Source organism: Nerophis ophidion, linkage group LG22, assembly GCF_033978795.1.
Source record: "Nerophis ophidion isolate RoL-2023_Sa linkage group LG22, RoL_Noph_v1.0, whole genome shotgun sequence".
Classification (NCBI taxonomy): domain Eukaryota; kingdom Metazoa; phylum Chordata; class Actinopteri; order Syngnathiformes; family Syngnathidae; genus Nerophis; species Nerophis ophidion.
The window spans coordinates 2,223,197-2,247,851 of NC_084632.1; the positions used below are offsets into that span (position 1 = coordinate 2,223,197).

At 42.3% G+C, this 24,655-nt stretch overlaps 1 protein-coding gene across 3 annotated transcripts in view; it reads left to right on the plus strand.

Moving 5' to 3' along the window:
- Nucleotides 1–24,655, plus strand: part of agbl4 (AGBL carboxypeptidase 4) — an 861,886-nt gene that overhangs the window by 464,944 nt on the left and 372,287 nt on the right. For all 3 annotated transcript variants that reach the window (XM_061882975.1, XM_061882976.1, XM_061882977.1), the window contains exon 5: nucleotides 8,288–8,504. In XM_061882975.1, coding sequence (XP_061738959.1) covers nucleotides 8,288–8,504 — 217 coding nt within the window. The remainder of the gene's footprint in view (nucleotides 1–8,287; nucleotides 8,505–24,655) is intronic.

Here is a 24,655-nt window from a genome sequence, read left to right on the forward strand (position 1 = left end):
TTTGTCCCAGGAATCTCTCACGTACCCCGCAACAATGTTTCCATCAGGGCAGCCGGGCTCCCCCGAACCTCTTTTCCTCGTTAAAAAGATTTTGTCAATTTGGTCAAGAGTCCAGCTGATCATATCCATGTCTGATGTTTAGATTTGAGGACAGCGCAAAGAAAGAGGCTTCAAAAAAGTTCAGAAAAGACAAAACAAAGCTAAGGGAGTAAGTTGGGAGAACAGAGAACGGACATTCTTGCTCTTAATCATTTTCCCCAAAAAATCCTGCTTTTCCCAAAATTCCCACATTTCCAGTTGAAATGAAAGGGTCATTTTTCCAAGTTGCACAATTCCCACATTTTTCAACCTATTCAAACATTCCAACACATTCCACTCATCCTGGACATTCAACCTGACACTTCCCCAAGTTACTAACCAAATTCTGGTTTTCCTGGAAATTCAAACTCTCCAACAATCGCAACCATTCCAACATTCAAAAGATTTCAACGTTTAAACCATTTCTACATTCATCCTAAGTTTGGCGTCAGCTCTTCAACATTCAAACCATTCCAACATTCTTACATTGATACCACATTCTGTCAGCATTTCACTTCAGCTTCAGCATTGGAGCATTCACACGCAATTCCTATAGGAATTGCTTCTTCTAGTTTATATGTGCCAGGTTCAAACACCAAACTTTCTATTAAACAGGACAAGAAGCAAGGAATCAAACAAAGGCAGGATACAGTTTAGCTCATTAGGAGAGCCCGTGGACCTGCACCCTCATACAGTGTCACCCCACGCCCTAAGGAAAAAGTTCCAGCGCTTTCCCATTGATTTGGGCATTCCCTGATTACGTAGCTTAGGCTGCTTCTAAGGCAAGGGATCACATTACAAACATCCATCCATCAATTTACTTCCACTTCTGAGTGTGAATGTTGTCTGTCTATCTGTGTTGGGTCATAAACAGTTAAAACAAAATGTGCTTGGAGCAGTGTCGGGTTTGCACCCTCTCTGTGCCTCCGCCTTATCTTCTTGAAGACTTCAGGTCCTGATACAGCCCCTCCTGTGGCGGTCCAGATCTGGAAAAACAGACACTTCTACGGCGAGGCACATTCCACGGCACACAGTGGAGATTTAAAAGCTGTCCGTCTTTGCTCGATAAGAACAAGGACAGCTTTGTGAGCACAAGTAGATGGTAACCAGGGCAACCTGGACTACAAGCAAACAAGTTGTGTGATAACTTATATAAAATTATTCTGACAATATACATGTTCTTACACTCATGTATAAAGTCACCCCATGACCTTCTTGGTGTGTTTCCGTAATCGCTGAATTGTAAAACCACGTGTGAGCGTCTTATCTAAGGAAAGCCTTTTTTTTATTTTGTTTGTTTGTTTTTGGTTTTTTTTTACCTTCCCTCTCATCCCAGGTTGTGATAATTCCATCTGCGAGCGACGGCACGGTACCGGGCAGGGGAGAAGGTAAGCATTTAGATAAAACAAATTGCTAGCTGCCAAACAGGAGCCGCTCGAGATTAAACCTCAGGGAATGTTTCCTGGATGTGCTTCCGATTTTATTTTGTTTCGATTTGTGACTTTTTTCGTCTGCGGGACTGTGGTATTTAAAACCCGGAACGTTGCTTTTCGGCGTTGCTCAAACCTGCCACCGCGTCAAACTGCATCAGGGCAGTTTGTTTTGGATAGGCTTTGATTTCAAGTTAAAGTACCACCGATAGTCACACGCACACACTAAGTGTAGTGAAATTACTCTCTGCATTTGACCAATTCCCTTGTTCCACCCCCCCTGTGAGATGAATGGAGCAGTGAGCAGCAGCGGTGGACACGCTCGGGACTCATTTTGCTAATTTAAGCCCCGATTCCAAGCAAAGCCAAGCTATTTTTTGGCGCGTTTAAAGATCAATAAACCCGCATCAGCAATTAAAACAGATCTTACGTGGTGTCAGGTTCAAACACTGATGACATTTATTAAACAAGACAAGAAGCAAGGAATTAAACAGAGACGGAATTCAATTTAGCTCAATTGAGGAGTAACAGGTAGACCCTGCACCCTTGTACAGTGTCGACCCACGCTCTGACGAAAGATTGCACGACTTTTATTTGGACTTACCCTGATTACACGGCAACAGCTGTTTCTAAGGGAAGGGGGTCATAAACAGCAATTGCCTTTGGTTGAAAAACTGTTCAAAGAAAAGGTGTCCTGCCTCTTCTCCACTTTGTAGATCTCGGGTAAAGACAAAATCTTCCTGTGGATTACAATGCATCAAAGAAACCGAACCCCTCCTGTCTCCTCCCATCTTACAAAGTGGAGTTTTACAAGCCTTTTGCTTGGTAAGATCAAAGAAAGCTTTTGTCTGCCAGCCGGGAACTTATTGAAACACAAAGTTTTGTGATAACTTATACAAAATTATTCTGTCAAAATTAAGACACTTCTGAAAAACATATTAAACGTGAAAAAATAAAGAATTTAAATATTTGAACTCAACAATTTTCAGCACCTACTCAGTGACCTAGTGGTTAGAGTGTCCGCTTTGAGATCGTTAGGTTGTGAGTTCAAACCCCGGCCGAGTCATAACAAAGACTGTAAAAAAAGACACGCACTTGGGAATAGGCCCCTCCCACCTCCAAAGACATGCACCTGGGGATAGGCCCCTCCCATTTCCAAAGACATTGCACCTGGGGATAGGCCCCGCCCACCTCCAAAGACATGCACCTGGGGATAGGCCCCTCCCACCTCCAAAGACATGCACCTGGGGATAGGCCCCTCCCACCTCCAAAGACATGCACCTGGGGATAAGCCCTTCCCACTTCCGAAGACACGCACCTGGGGATAAGCCACTCTCACCTCCAAAGACACGCACCTGGGGATAGGCCCCTCCCACCTCCAAAGGCATGCACCTGGGGATAAGCCCCTCCCACCTCCAAAGACATGCACCTGGGGTTAGGCTCCTCCCGCCTCCAAAGACATGCACCTGGGGATAGGCCCCTCCCACCTCCAAAGACATGCACCTGGGGATAGGCCCCTCCCGCCTCCAAAGACATGCACCTGGGGATAGGCTCCTCCCGCCTCCAAAGACATGCACCTGGGGATAGGCCCCTCCCACCTCCAAATACATGCACCTGGGAATAAGCCCCTCTCACCTCCAAAGACACGTACCTGGGGATAGGCCCCTCCCACCTCCAAAGACATGCACCTGGGGATAGGCCCCGCCCACCTCCAAAGACACGTACCTGGGGATAGGCCCCTCCCACCTCCAAAGACATGCACCTGGGGATAGTCCCCTCCCACCTCCAAAGACATGCACCTGGGGATAGGCCCCTCCCACCTCCAAAGACATGCACCTGGGGATAGGCCCCGCCCACCTCCAAAGACATGCACCTGGGGATAGGCCCCGCCCACCTTCAAAGACATGCACCTGGGGATATGTTGATTGGCAACACTAAATGGTCCCTAGTGTGTGAATGTTGTCTGTCTATCTGTGTTGGCCCTGTGATGAGGTGGCAACTTGTCCAGGGTGTACCCCGCCTTCTGCCTGATTGTAACTGAAATAGGCACCAGCGCCCCCAGCGACCCCCAAAGGGGAATAAGCGGTAGAAAATGGATGGATGGATTTGGATGACATGTCACTCCCTCAGTTGTTGTTGTCCTCGGGGGCCCGCATGACCCCTGAAGGCCTCCACCGTCGTCCCTTTTTCTCATTCCTCGTCTTCGCCGCGTCGCTGACAGCGCCATCACCGCGGGGGGGTGGCGACGCACAAGACGGGGGCCGGGCTCTCCGAACCCGAGCAGAACCCTGGGCGGCCTTTAACGCTGACATGTTTGCGCAAAGGCATCAAACTTGTCTTTCCTCCCTCCTTCGGGGCGAGGGAAGTTCTGAGAGCCGGCGGCGAACAGTCTGTCCCGTTTTCTTGATTGTCAGCCGACCCCCCCACACTACCCCCCCACCCAGGTTCCTATCACGCAGGCTGATACCATCTCCATCTGGTCTCTCGCCAGAGATGCTGGCTCGCTACAGTCGGCCCTGCCATCCCTCCACTCGCCACCATCCCCTCCCCGCCTATCAGACCTGGATCTGCCATCTCCCCGCTCTCCTTATCTCCTCACACCACCTTTCTTCCTGATCCAAACACCACACAGCCATCAATCAGTCACCGCCTTCCTCCTTTATCCTCATCTCCGCGCGGCATCTGCACCACTTTTTTTTTTGTCAACAGAGCTGTTTTCCCCCCCCAAGGCGTGGACTTTCTACGTCGACTGTCAGAACCCTGGTGGAAGTGACAGTGCTGCAGATATTTGGAAGGTAGAAGAGGCAAAGGCGGTCACGTGCCTCACCCGTCACGAGGATGAAGGGTGTGAAGTGAAAACAGGTGGTGTAAGCAGAGAAGTTGTGTGCACTGCAGCAGACTGACCAGACCACATTGATCGGGTGGGAGGTGCAAAGCGCAGTCAGCTTTTTTTTTTTTGGGCACCAGCCAGCTTGCGTCTAAGCCAGGGGTCACCAAGGCGGTGCCCGCGGGCAACAGGTCGCCCGTAAGGACCAGATTTTTCGCCTGCTGACCTATTCTAAAAATAGCTCAAATAGCAGCACTACCCAGTGAGCTGCCTCTATTTTTCTTAATTAGCTCGGTTGGTAGAGTGGCTGTGGCAGCAACTTGAGGTTTGCAGGTTCGATTCCCGCTTCCGCCACCTACTGCCGTTGTGTCCTTGGGCAAGACACTTTACCCACCTGCTCCCAGTGCCACCCACACTGCTTTAAATGGAACTTAGATATTGGGTTTCGCTATGTAAAGCGCTTTGAGTCACTAGAGAAAAGCGCTATATAAATATAATTCACTTCACTTCACTATTTACTAGCAAGCTGGTCTCGCTTTGCGCGACATTTTTAATTCTAAGAGAGACAAAACTCAAATAGAATTTGAAAATGCAAAAAAATATTTTAAAGACTTGGTCTTCACTTGTTTTAATAAATTCATTTATTTGTTTTATTTTGCTTCTTATAACTTTCAGAAAGACAATTTTAGAGGAAAAATACAACCTTAAAAATGATTTTAGGATTTTTAAACACATATACCTTTTTACCTTTTAAATTCCTTCCTCTTCTTTTTTGACAATTTAAATCAATGTTCAAGTACTTTTTTTTTTATTGTAAAGAATAATAAATACATTTTAATTTAATTCTTCATTTTAGCTTCTGTTTTTTCGACAAAGACTATTTGTGAAATATTGCTTCAAACTTATGATTAATATTCCCCCAAAAATATTCTGGCAATTCTAAAAAATCTTTAGAATCAAATTTAAATCTCATTTCAAAGTCTATTGAATTTCTTTTAAAATATTTGTACCTGGAAAATCTAGAAGAAATAATGATTTATCTTTGTTAGGAATATAGCTTCATCCAATTTGTTATATATTCTAACAAAGTGCAGATTGGATTTGAAACTATTTAAAACATGTCATCAAAATTCTAAAATTAATCTTCATCAGGAAAAATTACTAATGATGTTCCATAATTTATTTATTTTTTTTCAAAATGATTCAAATTAGATAGTTTTTCTCTTTTTTTCGGTTGAATTTTGAATTTTAAAGAGTCGAAATTGAAGATAAACTGTTTCAAATTTAATTTTTTTCCCTGTTTTTTCCTCTTTTAAACCAGTCAATTAAGTGTTTTTTTCATTATTTATTCTCTACAAAAAAAACTTCCGTAAAAGGAAAAAAATGTACGACGGAATGACGGACAGAAATACCCTTTTTTTTTTAATATATATAGATTTATTTATTAAAGGTCAATTGAGCAAATTGGCTATTTCTGGCAATTTATTTAAGTGTGTATCAAACTGGTAGCCCTTCGCATTAATCAGTACCCAAGAAGTAGCTCTTGCTTTCAAAAAGGTTGCTGACCCCTGATCTAAGTACACACCATGATGGAAAACACGGTTAAATTAGCGGTAAATTGAAAAATAAAGACTGGAAATGACTACCAAAACAAAGTATTTTCTGCTAATAAACAACTGTGGAGAGGCGTGGCCTGCAGTCCTACAGCGAGGCAGGGCACACCGGAGCCCGGCCTAAAATGGCGGCGAGTAGGCGTGGCCGGCAGTCTTACAGCAAGGCAGGGCACACCGGGGATGGCGGCGAGGAGGCGTGAACGGCAAGCGAGGAGCGACGCCGCGATCGTGATCAAGTGTGCAGGTCGCCCACCTGGACACAATTAAATAATCCTCTCAGACTCTGTAAAAGGGCGACGGACGGAAAACGTGGGAGGGAGAAACGTAGAAAGGAGACGGACCCAACAGGAGGTGGATGCAGAACGAGAGCGACGGAAAACGAGAGCAAAAGGGAAACGACGACGTGCTGCTGAAAAGCAAACGGCGGAGCGAGCAGAAGAAGGAGGCGCAGCTGAATAGCGACCCGACCAGAGACGGCGTCTTTATTGAATGAATAAAGACGTCTAAACCTGCCCGCAGCTATGTCATTCCTTGGAGGGCCTTGGAACCCTGACAGTTCCAGGCTGTCACAACGACTAGGAACTCGGAAATTCCCACTCCTTGGTACGCGTGACAAATGAGTGGCGGGCCAGCAGTTTCCCGCCTGAGCCTTCAGTGATTACCTCTCAAAATACAATCATTGATGTCGCCTTATTATCATTGCTGGAGAAATACTAGACAGAAACTGTCAGAATAATTGTGTCTAAGTTACCACAAAACTTTGTGTTGCCGTGAGTTCCCGGCGAGAGGACAAAAGCAATCTTTGAAATTACCAAACAAAACGCTTACAAAACTCCACTGTGTAGGATGGGAAGCAACATGGTGTTCTGTTTCTTTGATGTATTGTAATCAACAGAAAGATATTTCTTGACCCGAGATCAACAAAGCAAAGAGGACTCCTCTCCAGGGACCTCATCTTTGAACTGTTTTACGACCTTTTCTTTGAACTGATGTAATCAAAGACAATGGCTGTTTACGACCACCTTGCCTTAGAAACTGCCCTGTAATCAGAGAAAGTCCAAATAGAAGAGGAGGCATGCAATCTTTTGTCAGAGCAGGATGGAGAATGTACAAGAGTACAGTCCAGACGTCTCTCCTCAATTGAGCCGAATTTATAATTCCTTGCTTTTTGTCTTGTTTAATAGATGTCATCATTGTTTGAACCTGACAGAAACACATTTACTTTATAGTTAAAACTTAGACTTGGACAAACTTTATTGATCCACAAGGGGAAATTGTTCCTCATAGTAGCTGAGTTACAAAGGATGGAAAGGATAAATGCACACAAGGGCACAAAAATCAAGGGCATAATACCAAAGGTTTAAAGTAGACAAAAAATGTACCATAGTAGCAATATAAAATATATGTGTGTGTGTGTGTGTGTGTGTGTGTGTGTGTGTGTGTGTGTGTGTGTGTGTGTGTGTGTGTGTGTGTGTGTGTGTGTGTGTGTGTGTAAAAACACGATCCGGGATCATGACAGATTTGACTTGACACTGTCCAGACGCTTATTGCAATGGTCTAGCTTGTGTGCAATTGTATGCTTAGCTGTCGTGTAGCTGCTAGTTCTTTGTAGCACGGTGGCTGTCAGAATAACTGCATCTAAGTTATCACAAAACTTTGAGTTTCATTGAGTTCCCGGCAAGAGGACAAAAGCGACTGTTTCTGTTAACAGTTGTGTAACCAAAGGCAATGGCTGTTTACCACCCATGTCCCTGAAAAACAGCTGTTGCCATGTAATCAGAGGAAGTCCAAATAGAAGAGGAGGCGTGCAATCTTTTGTCAAAGCATGCTGCAGACTGTAGAAGAGTACAGCCCAAACGTTTCTCCTCAAATTGAGCCAAAGTCAATTCTGTCTCCATTTAATTCCTTGCTGCTTGTCTTGTTTAATAAAGTCATCAGTGTTTGAACCTGACAGTAACCTACCGTGTTTACATTTTGTATCCGACCTGACTCAAAGACCAAGCTTGTGTAGGACAGTTTAAATGTTGAGCCGATAATCCGTTCAATGCTGCTGGGACCGGGTGGGGACCGCTTATAGTAACAACCAGTCAGTGGTACAAAATGGAATGAAGACGTGATAAACATCAGTCACTGTCCATCACGCTGGTTGACAGTCATTAACTGATGTCTGCTGATGGCATTTACCATTCATCTTCAATCATCTCTGCGCTTGCACCGCGACTGAAGGTTGAATATTGAAAGAAATATGAATGTTCTGTGAGAGTTTCTCTTCACTCCGAACAAACTCTCCACATCAGCTCTCCTCCGATTGAACGATGTCCAAACATGTCGTCCGGCAGGCAGAGACTCCCCGCCAAGAACGTCTACTACTACCGCTGCCCGGACCACCGCCGCAACTACGTCATGTCCTTCGCCTTCTGCTTCGACCGAGAGGACGACGTGTACCAGCTGGCCTACTGCTACCCTTACACCTACTCCCGGCTGCAGCACTACCTGGCCGGCCTGGAGCGCAGGAAGCTTCCCTACCTGCAGAGGGAGCAGCTGGGCCTCAGCGTGGTGAGTGCAGGGCTCTGGAGGTCAAGGAGGAGGATTAAGGCCTCCAGTGGGTGTTTGTCCAAGGTGTGCTGAGAATACGCAGAGCCGGATCAGTAACTCCAGCCTCTCGCCTTGTATCGCTGGCAATGTCGCCCACTCCCCCCCCCCCCCCCCCCCAAGCCCGCGGCGTGCGGCAGCTAGTGTATCACACGCGTCGCCGCCGCTGGCGTCTGCGCTTATCAAATAATTGTGGGGGAAAAACTCATTAGAAATGCTTGAGAGATTACGACTTTTGCCTCTGTCCTCCTAACATTTGTCAAGGAAGGCTTGCCTCGGTGGGGGCGGCAGGGGTTGGGGGACCATGAAAGTAGCCCCCCCCCCCCCCCCCCCCCATTTGTAAGGCTGGCCTGACTGTAAAATGCAGATAAGACCCTGAAGTTTCCCAAGCATAACATAGTTAATGATCCAGTGTGGCCGACTCCTACAGGTCGATACAGACTTTAAACCTATGATTGTGTTCTTTTTCTTTCATAAAACCGGAAGGATGCAAGGCACAGGACACAATATTAGGTACACTAGACAAGCACAATAAAGTAGTGTCATGAAACTATTATTAGCTGTAATGGAAGTAACAGGGTTAGTTTGCAAATAAAATATATATGTACAATATGTATATATATTACAGTATGTGCAGGGATTTATATATATATATATATATATATATATATATATATATATATATATATATATATATATATATATGTAGGTGTGGGAAAAATCACAAGACTACTTCATCTCTACAGATCTGTTTCATGAGGGGTTCCCTCAATCATCAGGAGATTTTAATGGAAGCATTCACATAGAATGGTTTATATAGAGCACAGAGTGGGTGGGTACAGGCAGGCGTAGGGTGTGGTGATTGGCTCATGTGTTTCCGTCTGTGGCGGCATGTTGAAATGATTTCACTGCGCTTGTTGAGGGATGATAGATCTGGATGATATATAATAAACAGTTTCTCTTTTAAGCATAGGTTGCATCTTTTATTACCACTGTTGTAAGGTGTGCTGGATGCAACAACTTGCCATGTTATTAAATATTCAACATTATTGTCTTTGAGGTTCCAAATGTGTTTGCTGAGTTCTGTAGAATTACGCAAAGTCTGGTTTCTAAAGGAGGCGTTGTGATTATTCCATCTTGTTTTGAACGCTCCTTCGGTTAATCCTACGTACGTGTCGGATGTGTTAATGTCCTTGCGTATTACCTTTGCTTGGTAAACGACTGATGTCTGTAAGCACCCTCCGTTGAGAGGGCAATCAGGTTTCTTGCGACAGTTACATTCCTTATTGGTTTCAGAGTCGTTTAGTCTGGGGGTAGGCAGTCCTTTTGCAATTGCTTTGTTGTGGTTTGAATATATATATATATATATATATATATATATATATATATATATATATATATATATATAGTCGAGGTTTATGTGGTTTATCTGTTATACTGTGTTCAATACCGGGGTAGAGCGGAATATAAACCCAGAGGCTATATCATCCCTACAAACCTGCGACACAGGTAATTTTATATTTTATTTCTATTTCATATATATTGTTATAAATACTGTGGTCTCCTCTTACCTTTGCAAGCATGCTGTGGTCTCCTCTTACCTTTGCAAGCATGCTGTGGTCTCCTCTTACCTTTGGAAGCATGCTGTGGTCTCCTCTTACCTTTGGAAGCATACTGTGGTCTCCTCTTACCTTTGCAAGCATACTGTGGTCTCCTCTTACCTTTGCAAGCATGCTGTGGTCTCCTCTTACCTTTGCAAGCATACTGTGGTCTCCTCTTACCTTTGCAAGCATGCTGTGGTCTCCTCTTACCTTTGCAAGCATACTGTGGTCTCCTCTTACCTTTGGAAGCATACTGTGGTCTCCTCTTACCTTTGGAAGCATACTGTGGTCTCCTCTTACCTTTGCAAGCATGCTGTGGTCTCCTCTTACCTTTGCAAGCATGCTGTGGTCTCCTCTTACCTTTGCAAGCATGCTGTGGTCTCCTCTTACCTTTGCAAGCATACTGTGGTCTCCTCTTACCTTTGGAAGCATACTGTGGTCTCCTCTTACCTTTGCAAGCATGCTGTGGTCTCCTCTTACCTTTGCAAGCATACTGTGGTCTCCTCTTACCTTTGCAAGCATACTGTGGTCTCCTCTTACCTTTGGAAGCATACTGTGGTCTCCTCTTACCTTTGCAAGCATACTGTGGTCTCCTCTTACCTTTGCAAGCATGCTGTGGTCTCCTCTTACCTTTGCAAGCATACTGTGGTCTCCTCTTACCTTTGGAAGCATACTGTGGTCTCCTCTTACCTTTGCAAGCATACTGTGGTCTCCTCTTACCTTTGCAAGCATACTGTGGTCTCCTCTTACCTTTGTAAGCATACTGTGGTCTCCTCTTACCTTTGCAAGCATGCTGTGGTCTCCTCTTACCTTTGCAAGCATACTGTGGTCTCCTCTTACCTTTGCAAGCATACTGTGGTCTCCTCTTACCTTTGGAAGCATACTGTGGTCTCCTCTTACCTTTGCAAGCATACTGTGGTCTCCTCTTACCTTTGCAAGCATACTGTGGTCTCCTCTTACCTTTGTAAGCATACTGTGGTCTCCTCTTACCTTTGCAAGCATGCTGTGGTCTCCTGTGCCGGGCGTCTGCTCATCAAAGCAATGAAGTGTTTCATTGTTTGTGCAAAGCTGCTCTGGCAGCCAAGATCAGGCGGCGGCATGGCCGCCCTTTCAGTTGCCTGCTTTGAGCGAGACGCAGCCGCCGCAGAGAGGAAGAAGAGACACGCCTGCTCGGACTGACTATTAGTATTCACAGTCATAGCCGCCTTTTATGGACGCAGTTTTCTCTTGATGTTGTGCGCTGGCAGACATCACATCTCTTTCCGCCTCCTCCCTCGCTACTATCTCACGCACATTTGCAAGTGCAAACCCTCACGCGGGTCAGGGGGCAAAGACGCGGGGGGGCGGGGGGGAGATCTTTGAGGCGTTCAAAGACAGACGACGCTGCGACTCGTTAGCGGGGACACGTTCACCTTCTAATGGCTTCACTTATCTCCTAAGGGTGCAAATAGGAGTCGGCGGCCATTAGCGTGGCCATTCTTCTCTGCTCAATGAATAATTTGCTCCCGCTAATGTTTCCCCACAAACATCTGCACAGACGGCGTCACCTTGTTTACTCGCAGCTCCGTTTATGCAAACTGAATTACGGCGTCTGTATCGCCAAGAAAAGACTTCATTTGACCAAAAGGGCAAAGAAATAGGATTCCGATCCAATTCCCAAGCATTGATTATCCATCACTTCCACCTCATTTCTGCGCTTTAATTGAGACAACAAATGCCGAGTGGATAACGACGCCGAGTTCTGGGAGCGTGGATGAAATATTCCGACAATAACCGGCTTTATGTGCGATGTTTGTCATGTGAGCCCGCCAACACGGGCGATGATGACGGATGGCGGCGCTCCGGCTTTATGATCCGGTGAAGCCTGAATGTTCATATCCAGAAATAAAAGCACACCTCGGCTAACTGCAGTCAAACGTCCATTAAAGTTGACGTATGACAGTCAGCGTGCGCATTAATGAGCCTTGGAAAACTTGTCAGAGTCTCGCTGTTGTGCCGTCATCACCCAGGAGCCTCGCATCCTGCCTCAGTGCGTCGACACATTCACCACTTTTGGGAGTTATTTCATTTCTTCAAGCATATTAAGCTAAATTAAGAATGGCCAAGCATAAATTGGCAACATTTTACAAGCTGACATTTATTAAACGTTGTCAAAAAGCATGTTGTTTCAACGCATTTGTTGGAAAATGCCAACAATATAATATTCAAATCAACATCAGAAGCCAACATTGATTCAATGTTGTCAGAAAACACGTTTCAACAAATTTGTGTTGTGGAATATTGCTTGGAAAACGACCAAAATTCAACGGTCACTTCAAAGTCACAACCCAACATTGATTCAATGTTGTCAAAAAGCATGTTGTTTCAACGTCGTATTTGTGTTGTGGAATATTGGTTGGAAAATGACCAAAATTCATTTGTCAAACCAACGTCAGAATCCGACATTTATTAAACGTCGTCAAAAAGCATGTTTTTTCAACGTATTTATTGTTTTGTACAATATTGGTTGGAAAATGACTAAAATTCAGTGGTCACATCGTCACAACCCGAGATTGATTCAACGTCGTCAAAAAACATGTTTTTACATATTTGTGTTGTGTAATATTGTTTGGGAAATGACCAAAATTCAATTGTCAAACCAACATCAGAACCTGACATTTATTAAACGTCGTCAAAAAGCATGTTGTTTCAACGTTGTATTTGTGTTGTGGAATATTGGTTGGAAAATTACCAAAATTCAATGGTCACATCAACGTCAGAACCTGACATTGATTCAACGTCGTCAAAAAACATGTTTTTACGGGTTTGTGTTGTGGAATATTGGTTGTGAAATGACCAAAATTCAATTGTCAAACCAACGTCAGAATCTGACATTTATTCAACGTTGTCAAAAAGCATGTTGTTTCAACGCATTTGTTGGAAAATGCCAAAAATATAATATTCAAATCAACATCAGAAGCCAACATTGATTCAATGTCGTCAGAAAACATGTTCCAACATATTTGTGTTGTGGAATATTGGTTGGAAAATGACCAAAATTCAATTGTCAAACCAACATCAGAATCTGACATTTATTAAACGTTGTCAAAAAGCATGTTGTTTCAACGCATTTGTTAGAATATGCCAAAAATATAATATTCAAATCAACATCAGAACCCAACATTGATTCAATGTTGTAAGAAAACACGTTTCAACGTATTTGTGTTGTGGAATATTGGTTGGAAAACGACCAAAATTCAATGGTCACATCGTCAGAATCTGATATTGATTCAACGTCGTCCAAAAACATGTTTTTACGTATTTGTGTTGTGGAATATTGGTTGGAAAATGACCAAAATTCAATTGTCAAACCAACGTCAGAATCCGACATTTATTAAACGTTGTCAAAAAGCATGTTGTTTCAACGCATTTGTTGGAATATGCCAAAAATATAATATTCAAATCAACATCAGAACCTAACATTGATTCAATGTCGTCAGAAAACATGTTTCAACATATTTGTGTTGTGGAACATTGCTTGAAAAACGACCAAAATTCAATGGTCACATCAACGTCAGAACCTGACATTGATTCAACGTCGTCAAAAAACATGTTTTTACGTATTTGTGTTGTGGAATATTGGTTGGAAAACGACCAAAATCCAACGGTCACTTCAAAGTCACAACCCAACATTGATTCAATGTTGTCAAAAAGCATGTTGTTTCAACGTTGTGTTTGTGTTGTGGAATATTGGTTGGAAAACGACCAAAATTCAATGGTCACATCGTCACAACCCGACATTGATTCAACCTCGTCCAAAAACATGTTTTTACGTATTTGTGTTGTGGAATATTGGTTGGGGAATGACCAAAATTCAATTGCCAAACCAACGTCAGAATCCGACATTTATTAAACGTCGTCAAAAAGCATGTTTTTTCAACTTATTTATTGTTTTGTACAATATTTGTTGGAAAATGACTAAAATTCAGTGGTCACATCGTCACAACCCGACATTGATTCAACGTTGTCAGACAACATGTTTTTACGTATTTGTGTTGTGGAATATTGTTTGGGAAATGACCAAAATTCAATTGTCAAACCAACATCAGAACCTGACATTTATTAAACGTCGTCAAAAAGCATGTTGTTTCAACGTTGTATTTATGTTGTGGAATATTGGTTGGAAAATGACTAAAATTCAATGGTCACATCAACGTCAGAATCTGACATTGATTCAACGTCGTCAAAAAACATGTTTTTACGTATTTGTGTTGTGGAATATTGGTTGTGAAATGACCAAAATTTAATTGTCAAACCAACGTCAGAATCTGACATTTATTAAACGTTGTCAACAAGCATGTTGTTTCAACGCATTTGTTGGAATATGCCAAAAATATAATATTCAAATCAACATCAGAAGCCAACATTGATTCAATGTCGTCAGAAAACACGTTTCAACGTATTTGTGTTGTGGAATATTGCTTGGAAAACGACCAAAATCCAACTGTCAAACCAACGTCAGAACCTGACATTGATTCAACATCGTCAAAAGTGTGTTGTTTCAACATATTTTTGTTGTAGAATATTGGTTAGAAAATGGCCAAAATTCAGTGGTCAAATCAACGTCACAACCCGACATTGATTCAACGTTGTCAGACAACATGTTTTTACATATTTGTGTTGTGGAATATTGGTTGGGGAATGACCAAAATTCAATGGTCAAATCAACGTCTGAACCCGACATTTAGTAAACGTTGTCAACAAGCAATTGTTTGAACGTTGTATTTGTGTTGTGGAATATTGGTTGGAAAACGACCAAAATTCAATGGTCACATCGTCTGAACCCGACATTGATTCAACGTTGTCAGAAAACCTGTTTTTACTTATTTGTTTTGTGGAATATTGGTTGGGAAATTAACAAAATTCAATTGTCAAATCAACGTCTGAACCTGACATTGAATAAACGTTGTCAAAAAGCATGTTTTTTCAACGTATTTATTGTGTTGTACAATATTGGTTGGAAAATGACTAAAATTCAGAGGTCACATCAACGTCACAACCCGACATCGATTCAATGTTGTCAGACAACATGTTTTTACGTATTTGTGTTGTTGAATATTGGTTGGAAAATGACCAAAATTCAATGGTCACATCAACGTCAGAATCTGACATTGATTCAACGTCGTCCAAAAAGCATGTTTTTACGTATTTGTGTTGTGCAATATTGGTTGTGAAATGACCAAAATTCAATGGTCACATCAACGTCTGAACCCGACATTGATTCAACGTTGTCAAAAAGCATGTTGTTTCAACGCATTTGTTAGAATATGGCAAAAATATGATATTCAAATCAACATCAGAACCCAACATTGATTCAATGTCGTCAGAAAACACGTTTCAACGTATTTGTGTTGTGGAATATTGCTTGGAAAATGACCAAAATTCAATGGTCACATCAACGTCAGAACCTGACATTGATTCAACATCGTCAAAAGTATGTTGTTTCAACATATTTTTGTTGTAGAATATTGGTTAGAAAATGGCCAAAATTCAGTGGTCAAATCAACGTCACAACCCGACATTGATTCAACGTTGTCAGACAACATGTTTTTACATATTTGTGTTGTTGAATATTGGTTGGAAAATGACCAAAATTCAATGGTCACATCAACGTCAGAATCTGACATTGATTCAACGTCGTCAGAAAGCATGTTGTTTCAACCTTGTATTTGTGTCGTAAAATATTGCCTGGAAAACGACCAAAATTCAAAGGTCACATCAAAGTCAGAAGCCGACATTTATTAAACGTCGTCAAAAACATGTTTCAACATATTTGTGTTGTACAATATTGGTTGGGAATTGACCACAATTGAACGGTCACATCATCGTCAGAAACCGACATTGATTCAACGTTGTCAAAAACGACCTACTCAGTGGTTTAGTGGTTGGAGTGCCCGACCTGAGATGGGTAGGTCATGAGTTCAAATCCCGGCCGAGTCATACCAAAGACTATAAAAATGGGAGCCATTACCTCCCTTCTTAGCACTCAGCATCAAGGGTTGGAATTGGGGGTTAAATTACCCAAAATGATTCCCGGGTGTGACCACCGCTGCTGCTCACTGCTCCCCTCACCTCCCAGGGGGTGATCAAGTGTGATGGGTCAAATGCAGAGAATAATGTTGCCACACTTAGTGTGTGTGTGTGACAATCATTGCTACTTTAACTACTTTGAAAAGCATACTTTACACGTGTAAGTAACATTTAACTGTAATTATTTGTTTGCATTGTCCAATGTTCTGTTTCAGACTGCAACATTCTTCAATTCATATTACATGTGACTAGCTTGTGTGATATTGTGTGCTTGGCTGTTGCGTAGCTGCAAGCTCCAAGCGTAATGGCAAATAATCAAAAACCGAACAATCCTGGGGTGCAAGCGTTCATAGAGTCGTCACCGACTGATGATAAGCCTACGATATCGGAGATTTTAGACGCAAGCAAATCTAATCCAATACTTGTTTTTTGCTGATATCGAACCGATACGCGATACTGGTATCACCTCTTATAGAAGTTATACTTAGATGAGCATCGCTGATGAATAATTGACTGTAAAGGTGGATCTCGTGTGAGAGGAAGAGGCAGGGTGTTGTTTTTTTCCCATTGCGGCCTGCTGGAAATGATGGAAAGTGTTCAAGTTCAGTTCAGTTTCAGCTTATTTGGAAAATGCATACGACACAATGGAGGGCATCACACATTTCCAGTTGTTTTGTTGCAGTTGACCTTCATGTTTGTGTCAAATGTTTGTTGACCTTCATGTGTGTATCGAATGTTTGTTGACCTTCATGTGTGTGTCGAATGCTTGTTGACCTTCATGTGTGTGTCGAATGTTTGTTGACCTTCATGTGTGTGTCGAATGTTTGTTGACCTTCATGTGTGTGTCGACTGTTTGTTGACCTTCATGTGTGTGTCAAATGTTTGTTGACCTTCATGTGAGTGTGTCGAATGTTTGTTGACCTTCATGTGTGTGTCGAATGTTTGTTGACCTTCATGTGTGTGTCGAATGTTTGTTGACCTTCATGTGTGTGTCGAATGTTTGTTGACCTTCATGTGTGTGTCGAATGTTTGCTGACCTTCATGTGTGTGTCGAATGATTGTTGACCTTCATGTGTGTGTCGAATGTTTGTTGACCTTCATGTATGTGTGTCGAATGTTTGTTGACCTTCATGTGTGTGTGTCGAATGTTTGTTGACCTTCATGTGAGTGTGTCGAATGTTTGTTGACCTTCATGTGTGTGTCGAATGTTTGTTGACCTTCATGTGTGTGTCGAATGTTTGTTGACCTTCATGTGTGTGTCAAATGTTTGTTGACCTTCATGTGTGTGTCGAATGTTTGTTGACCTTCATGTGTATGTGTCGAATGTTTGTTGACCTTCATGTGTGTGTGTCGAATGTTTGTTGACCTTCATGTGTGTGTCGACTGTTTGTTGACCTTCATGTGTGTGTCAAATGTTTGTTGACCTTCATGTGTTTGTCAAATGTTTGTTGACCTTCATGTGTGTGTGTCGAATGTTTGTTGACCTTCATGTGAGTGTCGAATGTTTGTTGACCTTCATGTGAGTGTCGAATGTTTGTTGACCTTCATGTGTGTGTGTCGAATGTTTGTTGACCTTCATGTGTGTGTCGAATGTTTGTTGACCTTCATGTGTGTGTCGAATGTTTGTTGACCTTCATGTGTGTGTCGACTGTTTGTTGACCTTCATGTGTGTGTCGAATGTTTGTTGACCTTCATGTGTGTGTGTCGAATGTTTGTTGACCTTCATGTGTGTGTGTCGAATGTTTGTTGACCTTCATGTGTGTGTCGAATGTTTGTTGACCTTCATGTGTGTGTCGAATGTTTGTTGACCTTCATGTGTGTGTGTCGAATGTTTGTTGACCTTCATGTGTGTGTCGAATGTTTGTTGACCTTCATGTGTGTGTCGAATGTTTGTTGACCTTCATGTGTGTGTCGAATGTTTGTTGACCTTCATGTGTGTGTCGAATGTTTGTTGACCTTCATGTGTGTGTCGAATGATTGTTGACCTTCATGTGTGTGTCGAATGTTTGTTGACCTTCATGTGTGTGTCGAATGTTTGTTGACCTTCATGTATGTGTGTCGAATGTTTGTTGACCTTCATGTGTGTGTGTCGAATGTTTGTTGACCTTCATGTGTGTGTCGAATGTTTGTTGACCTTCATGTGTGTGTCGAATGTTTGTTGACCTTCATGTGTGTGTCAAATGTTTGTTGACCTTCATGTGTGTGTCGAATGTTTGTTGACCTTCATGTGTATGTGTCGAATGTTTGTTGACCTTCATGTGTGTGTCGAATGTTTGTTGACCTTCATGTGTGTGTCGAATGTTTGTTGACCTTCATGTGTGTGTGGCGACTGTTTTTTGACCTTCATGTGTGTGTCAAATATTTGTTGACCTTCAGGTGTGTGTCGACTGTTTGTTGACCTTCATGTGTGTGTCGAATGTTTGTTGACCTTCATGTGTGTGTCAAATGTTTATTGACCTTCATGTGTGTGTCAAATGTTTGTTGACCTTCATGTGTGTGTCGAATGTTTGTTGACCTTCATGTGTATGTGTCGAATGTTTGTTGACCTTCATGTGTGTGTCGAATGTTTGTTGACCTTCATGTGTGTGTCGAATGTTTGTTGACCTTCATGTGTGTGTCGAATGTTTGTTGACCTTCATGTGTGTGTCTAATGTTTGTTGACCTTCATGTGTGTGTCAAATGTTTGTTGACCTTCATGTGTGTGTGTCGAATGCTTGTTGACCTTCATGTGAGTGTCGAATGTTTGTTGACCTTCATGTGAGTTTCGAATGTTTGTTGACCTTCATGTGTGTGTCGAATGTTTGTTGACCTTCATGTGTGTGTCGAATGTTTGTTGACCTTCATGTGTATGTGTCGAATGTTTGTTGACCTTCATGTGTGTGTGTCGAATGTTTGTTGACCTTCATGTGTGTGTCGACTGTTTGTTGACCTTCATGTGTGTGTCAAATGTTTGTTGACCTTCATGTGTTTGTCAAATGTTTGTTGACCTTCATGTGTGTGTGTCGAATGTTTGTTGACCTTCATGTGAGTGTCGAATGTTTGTTGACCTTCATGTGAGTGTCGAATGTTTGTTGACCTTCATGTGTGTGTGTCGAATGTTTGTTGACCTTCATGTGTGTGTCGAATGTTTGTTGACCTTCATGTGTGTGTCGAATGTTTGTTGACCTTCATGTGTGTGTCGACTGTTTGTTGACCTTCATGTGTGTGTCGAATGTTTGTTGACCTTCATGTGTGTGTGTCGAATGTTTGTTGACCTTCATGTGTGTGTGTCGAATGTTTGTTGACCTTCATGTGTGTGTCGAATGTTTGTTGACCTTCATGTGTGTGTCGAATGTTTGTTGACCTTCATGTGTGTGTGTCGAATGTTTGTTGACCTTCATGTGTGTGTCGAATGTTTGTTGACCTTCATGTGTGTGTCGAATGTTTGTTGACCTTCATGTGTGTGTCGAATGTTTGTTGACCTTCATGTGTGTGTCGAATGTTTGTTGACCTTCATGTGTGTGTCGAATGATTGTTGACCTTCATGTGTGTGTCGAATGTTTGTTGACCTTCATGTGTGTGTCGAATGTTTGTTGACCTTCATGTATGTGTGTCGAATGTTTGTTGACCTTCATGTGTGTGTGTCGAATGTTTGTTGACCTTCATGTGTGTGTCGAATGTTTGTTGACCTTCATGTGTGTGTCGAATGTTTGTTGACCTTCATGTGTGTGTCAAATGTTTGTTGACCTTCATGTGTGTGTCGAATGTTTGTTGACCTTCATGTGTATGTGTCGAATGTTTGTTGACCTTCATGTGTGTGTCGAATGTTTGTTGACCTTCATGTGTGTGTCGAATGTTTGTTGACCTTCATGTGTGTGTGGCGACTGTTTTTTGACCTTCATGTGTGTGTCAAATATTTGTTGACCTTCAGGTGTGTGTCGACTGTTTGTTGACCTTCATGTGTGTGTCGAATGTTTGTTGACCTTCATGTGTGTGTCAAATGTTTATTGACCTTCATGTGTGTGTCAAATGTTTGTTGACCTTCATGTGTGTGTCGAATGTTTGTTGACCTTCATGTGTATGTGTCGAATGTTTGTTGACCTTCATGTGTGTGTCGAATGTTTGTTGACCTTCATGTGTGTGTCGAATGTTTGTTGACCTTCATGTGTGTGTCGAATGTTTGTTGACCTTCATGTGTGTGTCTAATGTTTGTTGACCTTCATGTGTGTGTCAAATGTTTGTTGACCTTCATGTGTGTGTGTCGAATGCTTGTTGACCTTCATGTGAGTGTCGAATGTTTGTTGACCTTCATGTGAGTTTCGAATGTTTGTTGACCTTCATGTGTGTGTCGAATGTTTGTTGACCTTCATGTGTGTGTCGAATGTTTGTTGACCTTCATGTGTGTGTCGAATGTTTGTTGACCTTCATGTGTGTGTCGAATGTTTGTTGACCTTCATGTGTGTGTCGAATGTTTGTTGACCTTCATGTGTGTGTCGAATGTTTGTTGACCTCCATGTATGTGTCGAATATTTGTTGACCTCCATGTGTGTGTCGAATGTTTGTTGACCTTCATGTGTGTGTCGAATGTTTGTTGACCTTCATGTGTGTGTCGAATGTTTGTTGACCTTCATGTGTGTGTCGAATGTTTGTTGACCTCCATGTGTGTGTCGAATGTTTGTTGACCTTCATGTGTGTGTCGAATGTTTGTTGACCTTCATGTGTGTGTTGAATGTTTGTTGACCTTCATGTGTGTGTCGAATGTTTGTTGACCTACATGTGTGTGTCGAATGTTTGTTTACCTCAATGTGTGTGTCGAAAGTTTGTTGACCTTCATGTGTGTGTGTCGAATGTTTGTTGACCTCCATGTGTGTGTCGAATGTTTGTTGACCTTCATGTGTGTGTGTCGAATGTTTGTTGACCTTCATGTGTGTGTCGAATGTTTGTTGACCTCCATGTGTGTGTCGACTGTTTGTTGACCTTCATGTGTGTTTCGACTGTTTGTTGACCTTCGTGTGTGTCAAATGTTTGTTGACCTTCATGTGTGTGTGTCGAATGTTTGTTGACCTTCATGTGTGTGTCGAATGTTTGTTGACCTTCATGTGTGTGTGTCGAATGTTTGTTGACTTTCATGTGAGTGTCGAATGTTTGTTGACCTTCATGTGTGTGTCGAATGTTTGTTGACCTTCATGTGTGTGTCAAATGTTTGTTGACCTTCATGTGTGTGTCGAATGTTCGTTGACCTTCATGTGTGTGTGTCGAATGTTTGTTGACCTTCGTGTGTGTGTCGAATGTTTGTTGACCTTCATGTGTGTGTCGAATGTTTGTTGACCTTCATGTGTGTGTCGAATGTTTGTTGACCTTCATGTGTGTGTCGAATGTTTGTTGACCTTCATGTGTGTGTCGAATGTTTGTTGACCTTCATGTGTGTGTTGAATGTTTGTTGACCTTCATGTGTGTGTCGAATGTTTGTTGACCTTCATGTGTGTGTCGAATGTTTGTTGACCTTCATGTGTGTGTGTCGAATGTTTGTTGACCTCCATGTGTGTGTCGAATGTTTGTTGACCTTCATGTGTGTGTGTCGAATGTTTGTTGACCTTCATGTGTGTGTCGAATGTTTGTTGACCTCCATGTGTGTGTCGACTGTTTGTTGACCTTCATGTGTGTTTCGACTGTTTGTTGACCTTCATGTGTGTGTCAAATGTTTGTTGACCTTCATGTGTGTGTCGAATGTTTGTTGACCTTCATGTATGTGTGTCGAATGTTTGTTGACCTTCATGTGTGTGTCGAATGTTTGTTGACCTCCATGTGTGTGTCGACTGTTTGTTGACCTTCATGTGTGTTTCGACTGTTTGTTGACCTTCATGTGTGTGTCAAATGTTTGTTGACCTTCATGTGTGTGTCGAATGTTTGTTGACCTTCATGTGTGTGTGTCGAATGTTTGTTGACCTTCATGTGTGTGTCGAATGTTTGTTGACCTTCATGTGTGTGTTGAATGTTTGTTGACCTTCATGTGTGTGTCGAATGTTTGTTGACCTTCATGTGTGTGTCGAATGTTTGTTGACCTTCATGTGTGTGTCGAATGTTTGTTGACCTTCATGTGTGTGTTGAATGTTTGTTGACCTTCATGTGTGTGTCGAATGTTTGTTGACCTTCATGTGTGTGTCGAATGTTTGTTGACCTTCATGTGTGTGTGTCGAATGTTTGTTGACCTCCATGTGTGTGTTGAATGTTTGTTGACCTTCATGTGTGTGTCGAATGTTTGTTGACCTTCATGTGTGTGTCGAATGTTTGTTGACCTTCATGTGTGTGTCGAATGTTTGTTGACCTTCATGTGTGTGTTGAATGTTTGTTGACCTTCATGTGTGTGTCGAATGTTTGTTGACCTTCATGTGTGTGTCGAATGTTTGTTGACCTTCATGTGTGTGTCGAATGTTTGTTGACCTTCATGTGTGTGTGTCGAATGTTTGTTGACCTTCATGTGTGTGTCGAATGTTTGTTGACCTCCATGTGTGTGTCGACTGTTTGTTGACCTTCATGTGTGTTTCGACTGTTTGTTGACCTTCATGTGTGTGTCAAATGTTTGTTGACCTTCATGTGTGTGTCGAATGTTTGTTGACCTTCATGTATGTGTGTCGAATGTTTGTTGACCTTCATGTGTGTGTCGAATGTTTGTTGACCTCCATGTGTGTGTCGACTGTTTGTTGACCTTCATGTGTGTTTCGACTGTTTGTTGACCTTCATGTGTGTGTCAAATGTTTGTTGACCTTCATGTGTGTGTCGAATGTTTGTTGACCTTCATGTGTGTGTGTCGAATGTTTGTTGACCTTCATGTGTGTGTCGAATGTTTGTTGACCTTCATGTGTGTGTTTCGAATGTTTGTTGACCTTCATGTGTGTGTGTTGAATGTTTGTTGACCTTCATGTGTGTGTGTTGAATGTTTGTTGACCTCCATGTGTGTGTCGAATGTTTGTTGACCTTCATGTGTGTGTGTCGAATGTTTGTTGACCTTCATGTGAGTGTCAAATGTTTGTTGACCTTCATGTGAGTGTCGAATGTTTGTTGACCTTCATGTGTGTGTCGAATGTTTTTTGACCTTCATGTGTGTGTCGAATGTTTGTTGACCTTCATGTGTGTGTGTCGAATGTTTGTTGACCTTCATGTGTGTGTGTCGAATGTTTGTTGACCTCCATGTGTGTGTCGAATGTTTGTTGACCTTCATGTGTGTGTTGAATGTTTGTTGACCTTCATGTGTGTGTCGAATGTTTGTTGACCTTCATGTGTGTGTCGAATGTTTGTTGACCTTCATGTGTGTGTGTCGAATGTTTGTTGACCTCCATGTGTGTGTTGAATGTTTGTTGACCTTCATGTGTGTGTCGAATGTTTGTTGACCTTCATGTGTGTGTCGAATGTTTGTTGACCTTCATGTGTGTGTCGAATGTTTGTTGACCTTCATGTGTGTGTTGAATGTTTGTTGACCTTCATGTGTGTGTCGAATGTTTGTTGACCTTCATGTGTGTGTCGAATGTTTGTTGACCTTCATGTGTGTGTCGAATGTTTGTTGACCTTCATGTGTGTGTGTCGAATGTTTGTTGACCTTCATGTGTGTGTCGAATGTTTGTTGACCTCCATGTGTGTGTCGACTGTTTGTTGACCTTCATGTGTGTTTCGACTGTTTGTTGACCTTCATGTGTGTGTCAAATGTTTGTTGACCTTCATGTGTGTGTCGAATGTTTGTTGACCTTCATGTATGTGTGTCGAATGTTTGTTGACCTTCATGTGTGTGTCGAATGTTTGTTGACCTCCATGTGTGTGTCGACTGTTTGTTGACCTTCATGTGTGTTTCGACTGTTTGTTGACCTTCATGTGTGTGTCAAATGTTTGTTGACCTTCATGTGTGTGTCGAATGTTTGTTGACCTTCATGTGTGTGTGTCGAATGTTTGTTGACCTTCATGTGTGTGTCGAATGTTTGTTGACCTTCATGTGTGTGTTTCGAATGTTTGTTGACCTTCATGTGTGTGTGTTGAATGTTTGTTGACCTTCATGTGTGTGTGTTGAATGTTTGTTGACCTCCATGTGTGTGTCGAATGTTTGTTGACCTTCATGTGTGTGTGTCGAATGTTTGTTGACCTTCATGTGAGTGTCAAATGTTTGTTGACCTTCATGTGAGTGTCGAATGTTTGTTGACCTTCATGTGTGTGTCGAATGTTTTTTGACCTTCATGTGTGTGTCGAATGTTTGTTGACCTTCATGTGTGTGTGTCGAATGTTTGTTGACCTTCATGTGTGTGTGTCGAATGTTTGTTGACCTCCATGTGTGTGTCGAATGTTTGTTGACCTCCATGTGTGTGTCGCGCACGCCACATCCTCTCCATTGTTAGTTTGTTCAAATGCAGAGGAAACAGCAACAAAATATGTTTCACATCCTCCCGGTGGAAATGTTTTGTTTGGTTTTTTGTAGTCCTTTGC